General features: G+C 41.4%; 1 protein-coding gene across 1 annotated transcript in view; it reads left to right on the top strand.

Moving 5' to 3' along the window:
- Positions 1-7,324, top strand: part of LOC123503532 (ATP-dependent RNA helicase DHX8-like) — a 258,222-nt gene extending 250,898 nt beyond the window's left edge. The window contains exon 13 of the mRNA XM_045253371.1: positions 7,000-7,324. Within this exon, the coding sequence (XP_045109306.1) occupies positions 7,000-7,222 (223 nt within the window). The 3' untranslated portion in view covers positions 7,223-7,324. The remainder of the gene's footprint in view (positions 1-6,999) is intronic.
- Positions 7,325-18,824: the final 11,500 nt, after the last annotated feature.

The raw sequence follows: 18,824 nt of genomic DNA, 5'->3' as shown, positions 1-18,824 counted from the left end.
AATAGGTAAATACACACACACACACACACACACTAAGGAATCAAATTTGAAAGGCCACAGGGTAATAGAGAGACAGTCTATATGAAAGAGATTAAAGTAACCAAGCTTGAAATAAAAGAATTAATGAAGGAACTGGATGAAGACAAGGCAGTGGGACCAGATGAAGTCTCAGGCAGAATACTGAAAGAATGTAGGGAAGAACTAGCAAGTCCTATATACAACATCATAAAATGCTCAATAGAAAATGGAACAGTACCCGTAGAATGGAAAAGAGCTGAGGTGGTTCCCATATATAAGAGTGGAAGGAAGGATGAACCTTTAAATTACAGACCGGTATCACTAACTAGTGTAATATGCAAGATGTGTGAAAGAATAATAAAGAAGCAATGGATTGAGTTCCTTGAAGACAACAAATTAATATCAAATAGCCAATTTGGTTTTAGGAAAAGACAGTCTTGTGTAACTAATTTACTGAGTTTCTATTCTAGAATAGTTGATAGAGTACAAGAGAGAGAGGGATGTGTTGACTGTATTTATTTGGATTTGAAAAAAGGCGTTTGACAAAGTGCCACATGCAAGATTACTATGGAAGTTAGAGGAGAAGGGTGTCTTAAAAGGAAGCACATTGAGATGGATAGAAAATTATTTGAGGGGGAGAGAAATAAGGACAGTAGTTAAAGATATTAAGTCCAAGTGGAGAGCAGTAGAAAGCAGAGTGCCACAAGGGTCAGTATTGGCACCAATACTTTTCTTCATTTATATTAACGACATGCCAGAAGGAGTGAATAGTTACATAAATCTGTTTGCAGATGATACGAAACTGTGCAGAGCTATAAAGCAAAAAGAGGATTGTGAAATACTGCAAGAAGATCTAAATAAGATATGGGAATGGAGCAAAAAGTGGGAAATGGAATTCAATGTGAACAAAGCCATGTCATGGAAATGGGAAAGAGTGAAAGACGACCCATGGGAATCTATAAGATGGGAGATGGAGTAGAACTGGAGAAAGTAAAAAAAAGGAAAAGGACTTAGGAGTGACGATGGGAGAAAACAATCAACCAGTAAGCCATATTGATAGAATTTTTAGAGAAACATATAATTTGCTAAGGAATATTGGAGTAGCATTTCACTACATGGACAAAGAAATTATGAAGAAATTGATAAGTACTATAATAAGACCCAGATTGGAATATGCAGGAGTAGTGTGAACCCCTCATAAAAATAAACACATAAGGAAATTGGAGAGACTACAAAAAATGGCTACAAGAATGGTTCCAGAATTTGAAGGGATGACATATGAGGAGAGACTAAAGGCTATGGATCTACCAACCCTGGAACAAAGAAGGAGAGAGGAGACCTGATACAAGTTTTAAATTGATCAACGGAATGGACCAAGTGGATAATGAGAAACTGATCCTGAGAGAAGAACATGACATGAAGCACAAGATCGCATAGTAAAAAGCTGAGAAAAGGAAGATGTCTGAGAGATGTTAAAAATATAGTTTCCATAAAAATGTATTGAGACGTGGAACAGTTTAAATGAAGAAGTAGTGTCTGCAACAAGTGTGCATACTTTTAAAGTAAGATTGGATAAGTGTAGATATGGAGACGGGGCCACACGAGCATAAAGCCCAAGCCCTGTAAAACTACAACTAGGAAAATACACACACACACACACACACACATCACAGTCGAGAGAGGAAGTCCTGAAGGCTGTCTCCGCTGAGGACAGAAAAGGAGAAATTACCTATGGTGTTTGCAGGGCTCTGGTATCTCTGTGGGTATAGTTAGTGTCCTGTGTAGTGTCCTACTCTCGAAAAGTACAGAAAATGGGCCATTTTCAAGTGAAAATGGAGAGTGATCCCTGATTGAAGAGTGTCGGCGGTGTTTTGTTTTGTTTTGGCCGAAACAGCTGGAGATAGCAATCATGACAAGTACTCCTAGAAATGTGCGTGACTTCAAGGGTTTTGTGACCACTCCAAGTGGACTAGATAAATTCGACATGGATGCAAGAATTAAGGCATTAGAAAGTAAGTTTCTAAATATTAGATCCATAGAAGAAAAGCTAGATAGAGTCAGCAGAGAACGATACCTTAAAAAAAGAAATCTATATGTTAACAAGAGAGAACAAAGAGCTATTGAAAGAAAAAGTGGAAATGGAGAAAGAAAATCAACATCTAAGGAAACAATGTGACAAGATGAAGGCTAAACTCCTCGAAATGGAGAAGAAAATATCCGAAGGAGGCTTGGGGAAGGAGGAATGCCTTAACCTAATTGATGCCAAGATGAAGGAAGTGAAACATGAACACCAAGAAGTACAAAAGTCCTTTAAGGAGATAATGAAAAAGCAAGAAGAAGAAAATAAAGTGATTACACAGAGTTAAATGGTAAAGGCATTGAAGGAAAATGAGTATGTGGTGAAGGATATTGCTGAAAAGAAAAAATGCGTGATCATAACAGGTTTGAGGGAGGAAACTAACAGGAACTGGCAAGATAGGAGGGATAAGGAAAATGACAGGATTAAGTTTTTACTGAATAAAATCTCCGAGGAGGAAGAGTGCCTATATGCTGAGGTAGAGGAAAGTGTGAGACTAGGAGCTTTTGAAGAAGGCAAGAGTAGACCATTAAAATTGAAATTAAAGTCTCAGGTGGCAGGAGGCCTTGCTGAGGAGGGCCTGGAAACTTAAAGACTACGAGGAAACCAAAACAATTTACATAAGAAGAAATATGACACAGGATGAAAGAATGAAAATGAAAGAGCTTGTAACTGAAGTGAGAGAGAGAAATGAGGAAAGAACCGAGGAGGAAAAGACCAAGTTTTTTTGGAGGATGAGATATGGGAGGCTGAAGAAGTGGTGGATAAAACAGACAGAATAGACATTACACTGACTGAGACATGGAAGAAAGAGACTAGGAATGGAATTCAAGTGATATACACGAATATAGATGGATTTCTGTCTAAGAGGCTAGAATGTATGGAATACCTAAGAAACAATGAACCGGACATAATGTGTGTGGTGGAAACAAAGTTAAGGCCCGAAATAAAGCTAGATTGGTTTGATGTAAAACACTACAAAGTATGGAGAAATGATAGAAAAAATAAAGGAGGTGGTGGTATAATGGTTCTTACTAAGGAAGATCTGATAGTGAAGGAGGTGAACTTTAGTAACGGAAATGAGGAAGTGATAAGTATGCTTATAACATGGTAAGAGGAACATTAATATTATAACAGTATACATACCACCCAGAACCAGTGCTTGGAACTATGAACAGTATCAAATGGTGATGAGAAATACTCTAGACAGAATGAAGCAGGAACTCATCAGAAAGGATAGAGTGATGATAGTCGGGGACTTTAATTGTAAGGAAATAGTGTGGAAAGACTACAAAGTGGTGAATGGTGGTGAGTGGGCAGAGGAATTGTTAAACGTAGCAACAAATAACTTGACACAGTGGGTGAGAGATGCAGGGGACAGGATGTTGCAGCGAAGTTGGATTTGGTATTTACCTGGGGCATCTCCCTAAAAGAGGAAATTGAACATGAATGTCCCTTGGGTAAAAGCGACCATGATGTCCTAAGTTTTGAGCTGGATATGGAATTAAGCACCGAAAAGAGTGTGGAGCACAGGAAGGAAAAATTAAATTATGTTAGGGCAAATTATAACCATATAAGAGAGTTCCTTAATGAAATTGACTGGTCTGTGGTATACCAGGAAGGGGATATGCAATTGAAATACGATAAATTTATGGATTTATATAACTCTGCTGTGAAGAAGTTTGTGCCATATCACAGAAAGAGGACTTTAAATAATAAACAGTGGTTTAATAGAAATTGTGAAGAAGCAAAAAAGAACAAAGAAAAGGCATGGAAGAAACTTAAGAAAAGCAGTGATGTATTATCAAGAGAAGTCAACAAAATAGCAAGGAATAGATATGTTGAAGTAAGGAGAACAGCACAAAAGGAATATGAACAGAGAGTGGTGGAAAACTGTGATAGTGACCCTAAAATGTTTTACAAATTCATAAATGGAAAACTAAATAAAATGGAGGCAATAGAAAAAGTAAAAAATGGGGAAGAAGTATATGAGGATGCTAGAGATATAGCTGAAATATTGAACGACAACTTTTGCAAAGTATTTACAAAGGAGGAGCATTTTATAGGAGAAAGGCCTACGGAAATAAAGCAAATGCAGGACCTCATGGTTACTAAAGAAGATACAGTAAAACCTCAGCTCACGACCATAATTCGTTCCTAAATCCTGTTCATCACCCGATTTGTTCATCCCCTGAATCAATTTTTCCCATAAGAATGTATTGAAATACCATTAATCCGTTCCAGACCAAAAAAAAAATCATACTTTTGTCCATAAAACCCATTCAAAATAGACCTTTAATGTATGCATGACATGAACGAAATAATTATAGAAAGCCTAAATTGTTTTACTTACCTAAATGCTATCAAAATGATAATAAAATGAATAAAAAAGAAAAGGTTATTTACTGGAGAGACTGGATGTTGATGGCATGATGGAATGGAGGAGAGGAGGATGGGGAGGAAGACAGACAAGATCTGAGAAGACAGTCATGAGAGAGGAGTTTGGATGTATGCAGCTTGCCAGAGCTACACAACAGCTGTGTAGCGTCACAAGTCAGTGCCGCTATGTGGGGCCCCGTTATAGTGAACATCGACGTGGGAAACATGGAAAGATTGCCAGTCTTCGTCTCTGCCTTTGGAAGACCCTTGCCTGCTGGGGATTGACTTCCTCACGCGTGTGGGAGCAAGTTTGGACTTCAAGAAGGAAGTTAAAGATACGTGGCCAGGAAGTTCCTTTGATCCTCGGAGGTGATGCTCAGTGTGAGAGGAGCGGGCGGTAGGGCAGTGTTCCTTGCCAGGCGAGCGAGGAAACAGCTGCGATGGATGTGCCACAATCTGCAGTACCTGGACATGGCCAGGATGATGATGACAGCAATGCTGAAAGCCACCAGAGCAGCGAGGATAACGCCGAGGAAGCTACAGTAGAGCGCGCCGGTAATATCACCATGTCCAGGAAAAACAGGAGAAAATCGTGGTGGCACGGAGATTATGTTATGTAATATTTTTCGTATGTTCCTGTTTCTCTTTTCTTTTGTGCTTATGTTTTGTTTTGTTGTTGTGTGATAGCCGGATTGGCTATCACACAAAAAAATCGACCATTAGTGAAATATCGTTGTCCCTGAGTCGATATATTTACAAATGGTGGGTCTGAATTGTTCGTCCCTAGAGACGTTCGTCAAGCGAGGTTTTACTGCATAAGGAAAATTATAAGTAACTTGGATATTAATAAATCAATGGGGCCTGATGACATATCTGGGAGGTTGCTAAAAGAATATAAGGATCAATTGTTGAACCCCATATTTGATATTGTGGAAACCTCCATACGAACAGGAATAGTCCCGAAAGAGTTGAAAAGAGCTGACATTGTGCCTATATATAAGAATGGTAGTAGAATGGAACCGTTAAATTACAGACCAGTATCATTGATTAGTATATTGTGCAAGGTATGTGAAGAAGTAATTAAAGCTAAGTGGAGTGAGTATCTAGAAAGTGAAAACATTCTGAGTGAAAGGCAGTTTGGTTTCAGAAAAGGAAGATCGTGTATCAATTTATTATGTTTTTATTCAAGAGTGACTGACATACTACAACATAGAGAGGGATGAGTGGATGCTATTTACCTGGACTTGAGAAAGGCCTTTGATAAAGTGCCACCCAATAGACTAATGTGGAAACTAAAGAAGATTGGAGGAGTAAGTGATAAACTAGCAAAATGGATGGAAAATTACTTAGTGGGAAAAGAAATACGAACAGTGGTGAAAGGAAGGAAGTCCGAGTGGAAGAAGGTAACCAGTGGAGTTCCACAAGGGTCAGTGCTTGGTCCCATCATGTTTTTGATTTATGTTAATGATATGCCAGTAGGAATTGACAGTTACATGAATATGTTCGTGGACAATACTAAAATTATGAGGAGAGTAAAGAATGTGGAAGATTGTAACAAGTTACAGGAAAATCTTGATGAAATATATGAGTGGAGTAAAGAGTGGCAGAGAATTTAATATAAACAAGAGCCATGTTATGAAAATGGGAAGAAGTAGATGCAGATCAAACAGGGATTACAGGCTGGGTGATGAGAAAATTGAAGAGACCAATGAGGAGAAAGACGTAGGAGTAACCGTGCAAAACACTCTGTCACCGGAGAAACACATTAACAAGATATTTGGGAAAACATATAACATGCTTCAAAATATTGGTCTTGCATTCCACTACCTATATGAAGGAATGATGAAGAAGATACTATGCACTTTAATAAGACCCCAGTTAGAATATGCAGCTTGCGTCTGGTCACCGCATATGAAGAAGAATGTGAAGAAGGTGGAAAGGGTACAGAGGCTGGCAACAAGGATGGTACCAGGACTCAGGGAGTTAGACTATGAGGAAAGACTGAGGAAACTGGGGCTGACCACATTAGAAGAGAGAAGAACAAGGGGAGACATGATAACTTTGTATAAATTGGTAAACAAGATTGACATATTGGACAGAGAGTTGATAAAGGTGACCACAAGTAATCATGTCTAAGGACATGGAAAAAAACTAATAAAAGACATCTGTCTATATGACGTGAGAAAGTACAGTTTCCCGCATCATAGTATTGATAAGTGGAATAAACTGAGCAGTGATGTCGTTGATGCAGTGTGTGTCAATCAGATGAAAGAGAGATATGACAGGAGTGGCCAAGGAGGCAGGACACAGAGAGCTTAGCTCGGGCCCTGTAATACACAAATAGATAAATACACACACACACACACACACACACACACACACACACACACACACACACACACACACACACACACACACACACACACACACACACACACACACACACAGAGAGAGAGAGAGAGAGAGAGACAACTGCTATAATTTCAAATTACAGGAAAAATTATTGAAGTATCTTTTTTCCACAGGGTTGTGTATCATGAGCTAGTTCAAACTACTAAGGAATACATGAGGGAAGTGACGACCATTGATCCCAAGTGGCTGGTGGAATTTGCACCATCATTCTTCAAATTAGGTGATCCTACCAAGCTTAGCAAGTACAAGAAGAACCAGAGACTGGAACCTCTATATAATAAATATGAAGAACCCAATGCCTGGAGAATATCTCGTGTGAGGCGAAGAAGAAACTGAAGGCATCAGCTCATTATTTTATTTCTCATGCATAGTTTTTAAGAATCATTTTGTTGTAATTTTATTTTGTTTTGTCTTGAAAAATGGAAATATAAGCCATCATTAATGCTTATTTATGATAACCTATTAAACAGTTGTTCATAACAGCAAATTTAACCTTCTCTACAGTTTTGCCGATGAAACATGAAAAGACTTTGGTGTAGGCCTGCATATGCGAGTGGAGCAGTGTATGAAGGGTATTGAAGTCAACTCTTGATTAACACAAGGGTTGCATTCCTAGAGATGTCGTGTTATTCAAACATAATTTTTCCATAGAAATAGGGAGGATTATGTTCTTGGTCACTGGGAAAGTCTACCTATTTTAGGAAATTTGTTACTCAAACCTTAAGAAATCTAATACATTAATAGGTCATGTCTTTCATGGAACACTAAAAACAAAGCATGAGATGAGGAGGAGGCACTGCATTTGTCCTCTTGTCATTCAAGATTCAAGGTTCAAGGTTCCAACATAGTCTTTGCAAAAGTGCTGGATAAAATAAGTTTCTTTCTTCATTCTCTACATTTGATTGGTTCTTTATCTAAATATTTCATTTTCAGGTAAATTATTGAAGGAATGTAGAGAAGAATTGATAGATTCATTATATGATATTATAAGGTGCTCATTAGAAATGGGGGAAGTACCGGTGGAGTGGAAAAGAGCTGAAGTGGTGCCCATTTATAAGGGAGGCAGTAAGGAAGAGCCTCTTAACTATAGACCTGTGTCTCTAACAAGTGTGGTCGGTAAGATTTGTGAGAGGGTGATAAAGAAATATTGGATACGGTTCCTGGAGGATCATAAGTTATTATCGGATCATCAATTTGGCTTCAGGAAAGGGAGGTCATGTGTAACAAATCTACTGAGCTTTTATTCAAGAGTGGTTGACAAAATACAGAGAGAGAGGATGGATGGACTGTGTATATTTGGATTTAAAGAAAGCTTTGATAAGGTACCTCACGAGACTGTTATGGAAAGTAGAGATTTATGGAGGACTGAAAGGAAAAGTGTTAAAGTGGATGGAAAACTACTTGAGATGGAGGAGATGAGAACGGTAATAAGGGATGCAAAGTCGGACTGGTTGGTGGTGGAGAGTGGAGTCCCACAAGGCTCAGTGCTGGCACCAATACTTTTCCTGGTATATATAAATGACATGCCAGAGGAGTAAACAGTTATATTAATTTGTTTGCGGATGATGCGAAGTTGTGTAGGTGTGTGAAGAGTGAAGAAGATTGTGAAATTTTACAGACAGACCTGGATAAGATTTGGGAGTGGAGCAAGAGGTGGCAAATGGAATTTAATCTGAGCAAAAGTCATGTGATGGAGATGGGAAGAGTGGAAGACGGCCAAGAGGGTCATATAAGATGGGTGAAGAAGTAGTGTTGAAAAAGGTGGAAAAGGAAAAGGATTTGGGAGTGATAATACAAGACCATGGGCAGTTTGAGGCTCATATTGACAAGATGTTTGGAGAAACGTATAATTTGATAAAAAATATTGGATTAGCCTTCCATTATATGGATAAAGATATGATGAAGAAATTAATTAGTATGGTAATTAGACCAAGATTGGAATATGCTGGAGTGGTTTGGTCCCCTTATAAAAAGAAGCATATAAGGAAGTTGGAGAGATTGCAGAGAATGGCAACAAAAATGGTTCCGGAATTGGCAGAAATGACCTATGAGGAGAGATTAAAAGAAATGAATTTGCCTACCTTGGAACAAAGGAGAGAAAGAGGAGATTTAATACAGCTTTATAAACTGTTGAATGGACTGGATGAAGTGGATAATGAGCAAATGATGTTGAGAGAGGAAAACTTAAGTAGAACTACAAGATCGCATAGTAAAAAGATAGCCAAGGGAATATGCTTGAAGGATGTGAAAAAATATAGTTTCCCACAAAGATGTGTGGAGGTGTGGAATGGTTTGAGTGAGGAGGTGGTGTCAGCAAGGAGTGTGCATAGTTTTAAAGGAAAGTTGGATGTGAGTAGATATGGAGACGGGGCCACACGAGTATGATACCCAGGCCCTGTAAAATTACAACTAGGTGAATACACACACACACACACACACACACACACACTGAAAGAATGTAGGGAAGAACTAGCAAGTCCTATATACAACATCATAAAATAGAAATTGGAACAGTACCAGTAGAATGGAAAAGAGCTGAGGTGGTTCCCATATATAAGAGCGGAAGGAAGGAAGAACCTTTAAATTACAGACCGGTATCACTAACTAGTGTAATATGCAAGATGTGTGAAAGAATAATAAAGAAACAATGGATCGAATTCCTTGAAGACAACAAATTAATATCAAATAGCCAATTTGGTTTTAGAAAGAGACTGTCTTGTGTAACTAATTTATTGAGTTTCTATTCTAGAATAGTTGATAGAGTACAAGAGAGAGAGGGATGGGTTGACTATTTATTTGGATTTAAAAAAGGCGTTTGACAAAGTGCCACATGCAAGATTACTGTGGAAGTTAGAGGAGAAGGGTGGCTTAAAAAGAAGCACATTGAGATGGATAGAAAATTATTTGAGGGGGAGAGAAATAAGGACGGTAGTTAAAGATATGAAGTCAAAGTGGAAAGCAGTAGAAAGCGGAGTGCCACAGGGGTCAGTATTGGCACCAATACTTTTCCTCATTTATATTAACAACATGCCAGAAGGAGTGAACAGCTACATGAATCTGTTTGCGGACGATACGAAACTGTGCAGAGTTATAAAGCAAAAGAAGGATTGTGAAATACTGCAAGAAGACCTAAATAAGATCTGGGAATGGAGTAAGAAGTGGGAAATGGAATTCAATGTGAACAAAAGCCATGTCATGGAAATGGGAAAGAGTGAAAGACGACCCGTGAGAATCTATAAGATTGGGAGATGGAGTAGAACTGGAGAAAGTAAAAAAGGAAAAGGACTTAGGAGTGACGATGGAAGAAAACAATCAACCAGTAAGCCATATTGATAGAATTTTTAGAGAAACATATAATTTGCTAAGGAATATTGGAGTAGCATTTCACTACATGGACAAAGAAATGATGAAGTAATTGGTAAGTACTATAATAAGACCCAGATTGGAATATGCAGGAGTAGTGTGGACCCCTCATAAAAAGAAACACATAAGGAAATTGGAGAGGCTACAAAAAATAGCTACAAGAATGGTTCCAGAATTTGAAGGGATGATATATGAGGAGAGACTAAAGGCTATGGATCTACCAACCCTGGAACAAAGAAGGGAGAGAGGAGACCTGATACAAGTTTATAAATTGATCAATGGAATGGACCAAGTGGATAATGAGAAACTGATCCTGAGAGAAGAATATGACATCCGAAGCACAAGATCGCATAGTAAAAAGCTGAGAAAAGGAAGATGTCTGAGAGATATTAAAAAATATAGTTTCCCGCAGAGATGTATTGAGACGTGGAACAGTTTAGATGAAGAAGTAGTGTCTGCAACGAGTGTGCATACTTTTAAAGTAAGATTGGATAAGTGTAGATATGGAGACGGAGCCACACGAGCATAAAGCCCAGGCCCTGTAAAACTACAACTAGGTAAATACACACACACACACACATATGCCCCCTTGATCGTCTTCCCAGAACACAATAGGCACACCTGCATCTCTGTGAGCCACTCTGGGTTCTCAATACGATGTTTGGAGTCTGTTCTACATCACCACTATCTCTGTCTTCTCTCTCTTCTGAGAAAACGGGTGGATCCTCTGAATTATTTTCCGAGTCTTTACTACTGCTGTCTTCGCTTTCTTCAGTTTCTTCCTCATAATCACTGTCACTGTAGTCAGGCTCAGAAGCACTGCTAAATCAAAATTATTCGTCTTGTTCCATAGTGAGTTATGAACTGAGACGTCCCTTCCCTCTTATCAGGGTGCTTTCGACACGGCAGGTTGCTGGGGCTGCCAAGTGTTACCCTCAAAATGGGAGAATAGCTTCGTTACCCCTAAATATACAGAGCTAGTGGCAACACTATGGGTGGAAAAAGAAGCCAGATACTTCCACTCGCCATCTGACTTGAGAAACCGCACGTGGAGCTCAAACATGAGGCGCGAAAATTCTTGATTACGGGAACAATCGCTGTCGCTACGGACGCACTGATACAATCTGATACATATACGATCGCCGGAACATAAGGGTTAAGGGCATGCTGAGATCAAGATTTGAAAAATTCATTAAGAAAAAAGTTACAGGTTTTATGACTTGAAATTTTCAGAATATTATTAGCTACAGATTGTCTTTGGTGTGTATGAATATGAATATGATAGAGGAATGATGTCATGACTTCATGATGTGATGCATAGAGTTGCATTCAAAATGTCGTACAGGCGTTATTTCAAATTGTTTAACAATGTGCTTTGGCACAGACATACTTGAAAGATGCCTAAAGAAACGTATAGAATGCTTTATTTCAATTTATCCATACGTCATGAAATATGATTTTTTAAAGTTTTTGTATTTCATGACATCATCAAAACAGTATGAAAAGCTGTTATTTTGCCTCATTAAAAACTGTCTAATCACTTAAGGGAAAAACTGTTCTGGTAAAATGTTACCCCGATCTCTGTCAATAAGTACACCAATTTTCAAGGCAACATGTATAATCGTTGATTTTATGCAATTTTTTATATCTCAAAAAATCATGTTTTGAGATACGGCTCTTTAAAGTTTTAAAAGTTTAGCACCCACGCTATGTGTTTATCATAATTAGTAGATTTATTATATCTTTCGTGTTGATCTTTAGAGAAACTGCACACAAAGAAAGATGTAATTATTCCCATATTTAGTACTTCATTTCAGGACCTATTTACCATGTGGTGACACTCAAAATTCCTGGCTCTGGTTCTTTGCACTTTTGCCGGTAGACTGAGCTCACTAGTGGGTATCCTAAGAATGCTGTTTCATAGAATTATGGTTTATTTTAACTGTCAGTAGACGTCTTCCCTCTTTTCCATTAAACAATCCTCTCCAAGTAGATTTTTTGGTCCTAATCAAGATCGGCACCTCCAAATATGTATGTTTCTCTCTCTGCTTTTCTCCTTTCCTCCTTCTCATGTATTTTTCTAATTTCTTTTAACTTGATTTTATCTTTCCTAGATTCTGATATCAAAAGTGAGATCCTCTTCCTGCCCTTCCCTCCAAAACCTTCTTCCTTGCCATGCCAAATGCCTCAGCTTCATATGCTGTGGAGCCATCTCTTCCTTATTCTTTTCATTTATGTGTAAGAAACACAACATTTTCATAACTAAAATGTATTTTTTCACTTACCTGTTTCTTGTACTATGGGAATTGTCTCCTTGTGTCTGTCAGAGACTAAAAAAATCAACTCCCCTGGTGTGCAAGTCAATGTGCTGTTTTTCTATTCGGGTAGCCATCTTCACACCCCACTTCTCTATGACCTTGAGAAAAACTCAGAAGAGAAGCATAACGTGGGGAAGAAGGGCGGGAGTGTGTGTAGAAGGAACAGGTAAGTGAAAAAATACATTATAGTTATAAAAATGTCATTTATTTCACTTCAGACCTGTGCCTTCTACTATAGGCAGATTCCCACATTTAGGCAGTGGGGCAATGCTGAGTAGGGGATTGACCATGGGTGAAAATGTCCACAAACATTCATGACTCTTACCAGGCATGTGTGGAAGTCATGCAGGGAAGAACGTAGTGCCAACGTAGCATCTCCCAATAGATCCATGCCATGACCTTCAAACTGGTTAGGAGAAAAGAAGGGTGTGGCACAAAGCAGCAGACGTCAAGGGATGACGCTGCCAACCACCACAACGGGTCTTAAAGAGAAGATCCCATCCTGGATTCTGAGGACTGCCTTAAGGTAGTGAGTGATGAAAGCGGACTACGTTCGCCTGCAAGCCACTGCCATATCATCAGTCATTGCCTTGTTATTGGACTACAGTAGCAACATTACTACACTCCGCATGTTGTGTGCTCTTACCGAAAATATAGGTTCCAAATGATCTTGGAAATCCTCATGAGCAGCCTGTATGAACTGCCAGAGGAAGCAAGAGATGGCCATTGTGGAGAAAGGGCACATGGGTCCTGGACTGAGAGAAAAAGGTGCCTAGGCCTGTGAACGTACTACCGCAGAGCACAAAAAGGACAGAGGAGCTGTTCATCATCATTGGAGCAGACATCCTCCGAAAGACTTGTCAAGACAAACTCCCGGGGAAGTGGATTAGATGGAGTCTCCGTCTTGGCCACAAAATTAGGAAGATAAGACAGCACCATGTCATGACCCAGAACTGCAACCTGAGCAGACAGAGCCTGATTTTCCCCAACTCTCTTGGCTGTTGCCAGAGCCAGGAGAAAGAGTCTTCTGGGTCAAGAATCGGAGAGAGGACTTGTCTAACGCCTCATAAGACAATGTCCACAATCCATGGGGGCACTGTGGCCATTGGCCTGCATACCCTATGCCCACAGGTGCAAATGACCTCCCGTAAGACAGTTTGAGAAGAAAGGTCAAGAGCTTTCAGGCGGAAGATGCTGTTAAGCATAGTCTTTTATCCTTTCACCACCGATAGTGAAAGATGGCAGTCCTGGTGCAAGTGAAGAAGGAGGTCAACAAATTTTTGACTGGATGGTGTCAAAGCAGTGTGTCCCTCCTATCGACACCACTGATGGTAATGGTTCCACTTATATTAGTAGTTCACAATGGTTGAACGCCAAGGCAACTTTTCAAGAGTAGCCTTGATAACAGAGGAGTCTTTGGACAGTTTCCACGCGGTCAACCGAAGCACATGGAGACCAGCATGGAAGTGATGGAATAGGGACTGCCACAGAAAATCCGGCACCAGGTCTTGGAGGCCCCTGCCAGCGAGAAGATTTGATTCCCTCGTCTACCACTGAAGTCCACAAGATTGTTGGGAGTCCAGCTGATCCAGATGAAGTTGTCTTGCGTTGAGCTGGACTATGGAGAGCAAAGGTGAAACTGTAAGCTCTGCATATGCAACTGAGTCCCTGGAACCAGGTGAGTGAAGGAAGCCGGTAGTGTTAACCACATGGTTGTGGTCAGGAGTCATGAATCCATGAAAGCTTGTAGATGAGAGAAGATTCTCCATCTTGGTCTGCTTTGGGAAAAGCTTCCAAATGAGGAGTCCAAATGTTGACTCCCAAGTAGACAATTTCCTGAGCCAGCAGTAAGTAGGATTTGTCATAATTGATGTGGGTCCCTAGGTGGGCACAAAGCTGAAGCAGAATGTGGGTCAAGCTGAGAACCTCTTGGTAAGACAAAGCCAGGAGAAGCCAGTTGTCCAGATACTGTAGGTTGCGGATGCCCTGCCTGCGTAACTCCATGGAAACAGGTGCCATTATCCTGGTGAATACCTGGGGAGCTGTAGACAGGCTGAAGCATAGTATTTGGAACTGAAGTGTACAACCACCCCCAACTGAAACAAAGGAACCATCTGTTCTGGGGATGGACAGGAACTTGCAGATAAGCATTGTTACATTCACCGGTTAAACGGGTAAGATTGGCATCAGGGAGCCAGTGAACAATAACAATAAAAAAAACAACAACTGCAGGTTCAACTGGAGAGGAAATGCAAAGGGGGCACTTTAAAAAGCTATTTTAATAACCCAATAATGAAACTGACACCCATAGATATAACATGAAACATGAAACTGACATACACATAGATATAACATGAAACATATGAAACTGACATACACATATACATATAACACAGAAATAAATACAACAATAAAGAACCCAACTTAATACGTAACAATAATACTAATCCTATATGGAGGCAATGTGGAAAAAACACGGGACGAGGGGAAGTGATACTTATGGTGTCGCAGTGGTGAAGTGCTGGGTGAAGTAGTTCCCGACGGTAGTCCAAGAGGCATTGTGTTCACTGGTTGAGGCTTGGACCTCAACTGACTTTCCAGAACGGGCGGGCTGTAACAGCGTCCTTCATGTCAATGGACACTATCAAATCATGGTGGCAGACAGAAGCCAGAACCATGAAGACATTTTTCATCTTGAATTTCTTTGTGGTAATATGTTGATTGAGGAAGGAGAGAAGAAATTGGAAGAAATCCTCCTGTCACCTTGGGAACCACGAACAGCTGACTGTAGAACCCAGGTGTAGGAGGAGCTTCTTCCACTGCGCTCTTGTTGAGGGGGGCTGTTACTTCCTCCGTTAGAGCCCTACCTTGTTCAGAATCTGTTGAAAAGGAGCCCAAGTGCCAAGGCACCTGAGACACTGGAAGATAGGAGTGAAAAGGGATCTTGTACCCCTCACAAAAAATCCATAGAACACCCTCTTCTGCCCCTATGTCTTCCCAGGCAGGAAGATGTCAGGCAAGGCAGCCTCCAATTGAAGAAGTTAAGAGAAGGGGAGTCATTTCCGAAATGTCTGGTTCTTTGACGGTCTCAAAGAGGGACATCCAGAATTGTGGGAAGTACGGTTTGGAGGATCGTTGTTGGGTTGGACCAGGATGAGGGTGAGATTCAGCAGAGGTGGATAGGCATGATGAATGTTTCTCCACAAGCGGTGTTCCCAGTCTTGGCTTCGCTTTGATGGGAGCCTTGGCTGCCGCCTCAATGAGCAAAACTGAAGGCACCTGCTGCACTTGACCAATAGCCTTTTTGGCACTAGATGATTCGAACAGCAGGTCCGAGTCCATGTCTGAACGGCGTAGTTGGGCCTTAGAAGCCGAACTGAACTGGTGTGGAAAATGTAAGAGATAGGACTCCCTCCTCGCTGCTCTTGTGTTGCCAAAAGCAAAGGTCATGATCCTGTCTTGGTCCATCATAGCACACTGAATGCTGTGTGTAAGTTGGTGTAGCATGAGCCCATGAGCAGATGGGCCCTCATATGACGATGTGAGGGAAAATCAATTAATCACAGGCGGCATACGCTGGAGGGCATGTCACCTCGCCTACCCTATGGCAACGCTCCAGGTGGTCATGCGTCGCAAATCTCCATGCAGACTCCCTTCCCATGCCAAGTAAATCTCAACAGGGCATTGACTTGCCACAGCCATGAGTTCTATGGATGTCACTTTAGCCTCCTCCTCTATGCAGGGTTATCCCTTTCAGAGACAACCCAATATGCAGGATCAGCTTCTGGGTAGCATGCCACATGCCCATATAGTCACAGTTGACGTTGCTGGACTAAGCTGGTATCGGCCTCAAATCAGTTTCACAGAGCAATTGTTGATTTGACACAGTCATACCAGCAGTACTTCATGATCCTGTGAAGGCATCTAGTACCAAAGACATCAGTTTGCCTCTTCAGATCGGTGTTCAGCGTTCATGCCTCACAACCATAGAGTAAGACAGGGATCACCAGCAACATGAAGATATGAATCCTTGTCCATCTGCACAGATACTGACAACGCCAAGTACTCATGTTGAGTGAGTCCATAACGTCATGGGCCAGGCCAATCCGCCATACACCTTCTTGGCTGGACCCACTGTTGTTACACACTACACTACTAAGGTATGTGAAATTTTCCGAGATCTCAATGTCCTTGCCACACCATGGATGGACTGTACTGTTTCATCCAGTAAACCTCCAAACACCTGAACCGTGGTCTTGGGTTAGGAAACCTGAAGTTCCAAGGGCCTCACCTCCTCATGCAGTGCCTCTAGAGCCATTACCAGAACCTCCAGTGACTCAGTAAAGATTACTACATCATAGGCAAAAACGAGATCTGTAATCTCAGTATTGCCGACAGATGCTCCACAATGATTGGTTTACAACTCTGCCTAGTACCTAGTCCATTCAAGTGTTAAAAAGTGGTGGAGCAAGCTGGACATGCCCCTTCCACACTTCACAGCACTCACAGTTCCAGAGAAGAGGCCAGTTAATAGACCAATAACCCTAGCAGGAATCCAATAGAGACAAAGAAGATCCCAGAGTGTCTTTTGATGCACTGAATCAAACGCCTTCTTGAGATCGACATAGGCTGCAAGCATCCCTTGTTGAAACTCACGTTGGCACTCCACTAGTACGCGAAGCGCTAGGATCCGGTCAGTTGTTGACTTACCAGGTGTGAACCCAGACCGTTCAGGTCTCTGGTGTTACAGCAGGTGACTGAGGATACATATCAACAGCAAATGGGCAAGCACCTTGCTTGGTATGCTAAGCAGTGTTATACTGTGGTACCTGTAGCAGTCCTGATGTTCTCGTTTCCCCTTCCAAACAGGGATGACCAACCCCTTTTTCCCGTCAGAGGGAATGGTACCTGAATGCCATACAGGAGTCAAGACAGCATGTAACCCACAGATCATGGCCTCACTGCTTGCTTTGAGCAGCTCCACACTGATGTTAAAGATGTCAACTGCCTTTTCATCCCTCAACTTTGACATCATCAATGTAAGGTGCAGTTTCGTCAATGGGTGGATCAGCATCCAGCATCTGTAATCCTCTAGTTTGGAGCTGTCCACTTGGAGGATCCACCGTGAACAGCTGCTCAAAGTACTCAGCCCAACGAGCCATCTGCCCATCTGTGTCTGATACGAGGTGATCATCTGCTGTTCGGATAGCACTTTCCTGAGAAGTAGGCTTGAAGTGGAGTTTCTTCAGGGCTCAATAGGCACATTGGAGATCATTAGCATTTGTAGTATTAGTATCATTTGGTGAACGATGGGGTGTCTGCTATAACAACACACTTACCCAAATGAACACTCAATGGCTTGCGTCCCAGGCTACCTCCCCATGCCGTCTTGGCTAGGAGTGCCTCTTGCACTCTGCTAGGTGCTACAGGCTGGCTTTTGGGAGATTGGTCTAGAGCTAGCCAGACACTCTGCCTGAGATAATGAACTTGCTGGAAGCTTAGCAAGATTATTAAGACATGAATTTACCTGAGAAGCAATCATATCAGAAAGCATAAACTGCAGTGGAAAGCTGTGAGCAAACATGGCAGCAAGTTGACTCTCCAATGACAGAACTTGGCCTGCCTAGAAGGCCGAATCCTGAGGGGTGACAGAACCCACCAAAGACAGTGAGTCCACCTGTACCATGGAGCGTGTCACCAGCCCCAAACTTGCTTCCTGAAGTGCCAACACTACCCTGACGTTTAGCACAGGCATATCTAGTATGGCACCACTCCAACTTAGCCTGATAAATCCTGGCTGAATCCACCACCATGATATCCCAGCTTGCACATTTCTCACACCTTTAAGAAACAGTACAGGAACCATGACACGTAATACATATGGTATGAGGATCATGGGAGACAATAGGAAGAGCCCTGCTGCATTCTTGCTGTGCACACATCCTTTTGGAGGAACCAGAAGAGAAGGTAGAGTGTGCAGTTGCTGGAGTCCCCGAGATGCCAGAACTGCCTACTCTGGACCACTGTCTGTTGGGTAACTTGCGCCTTCCCCAGCATGTGACTTTCATCAGGGGATGGTGGAGAAGAAACCACATGAGAAGACATCTTGATGGAAGGAAAAAAACACCAGCAGTGGAAGCAAAAACATGGAGAGCAGTGTGTGTAGCTGCAATGAGTGTCAGTAGAGAAGTGGGGTGTGAAGATGGCTACTGCAGGGAGGAATAGGAAAACAGCGCATCGACTTGCACACAGGGGAC

The sequence above is a fragment of the Portunus trituberculatus genome, chromosome 14 (genome assembly GCF_017591435.1).
Source record: "Portunus trituberculatus isolate SZX2019 chromosome 14, ASM1759143v1, whole genome shotgun sequence".
In the NCBI taxonomy this organism is placed as follows: domain Eukaryota; kingdom Metazoa; phylum Arthropoda; class Malacostraca; order Decapoda; family Portunidae; genus Portunus; species Portunus trituberculatus.
This window is presented reverse-complemented; position numbering and strand designations above follow the sequence as displayed.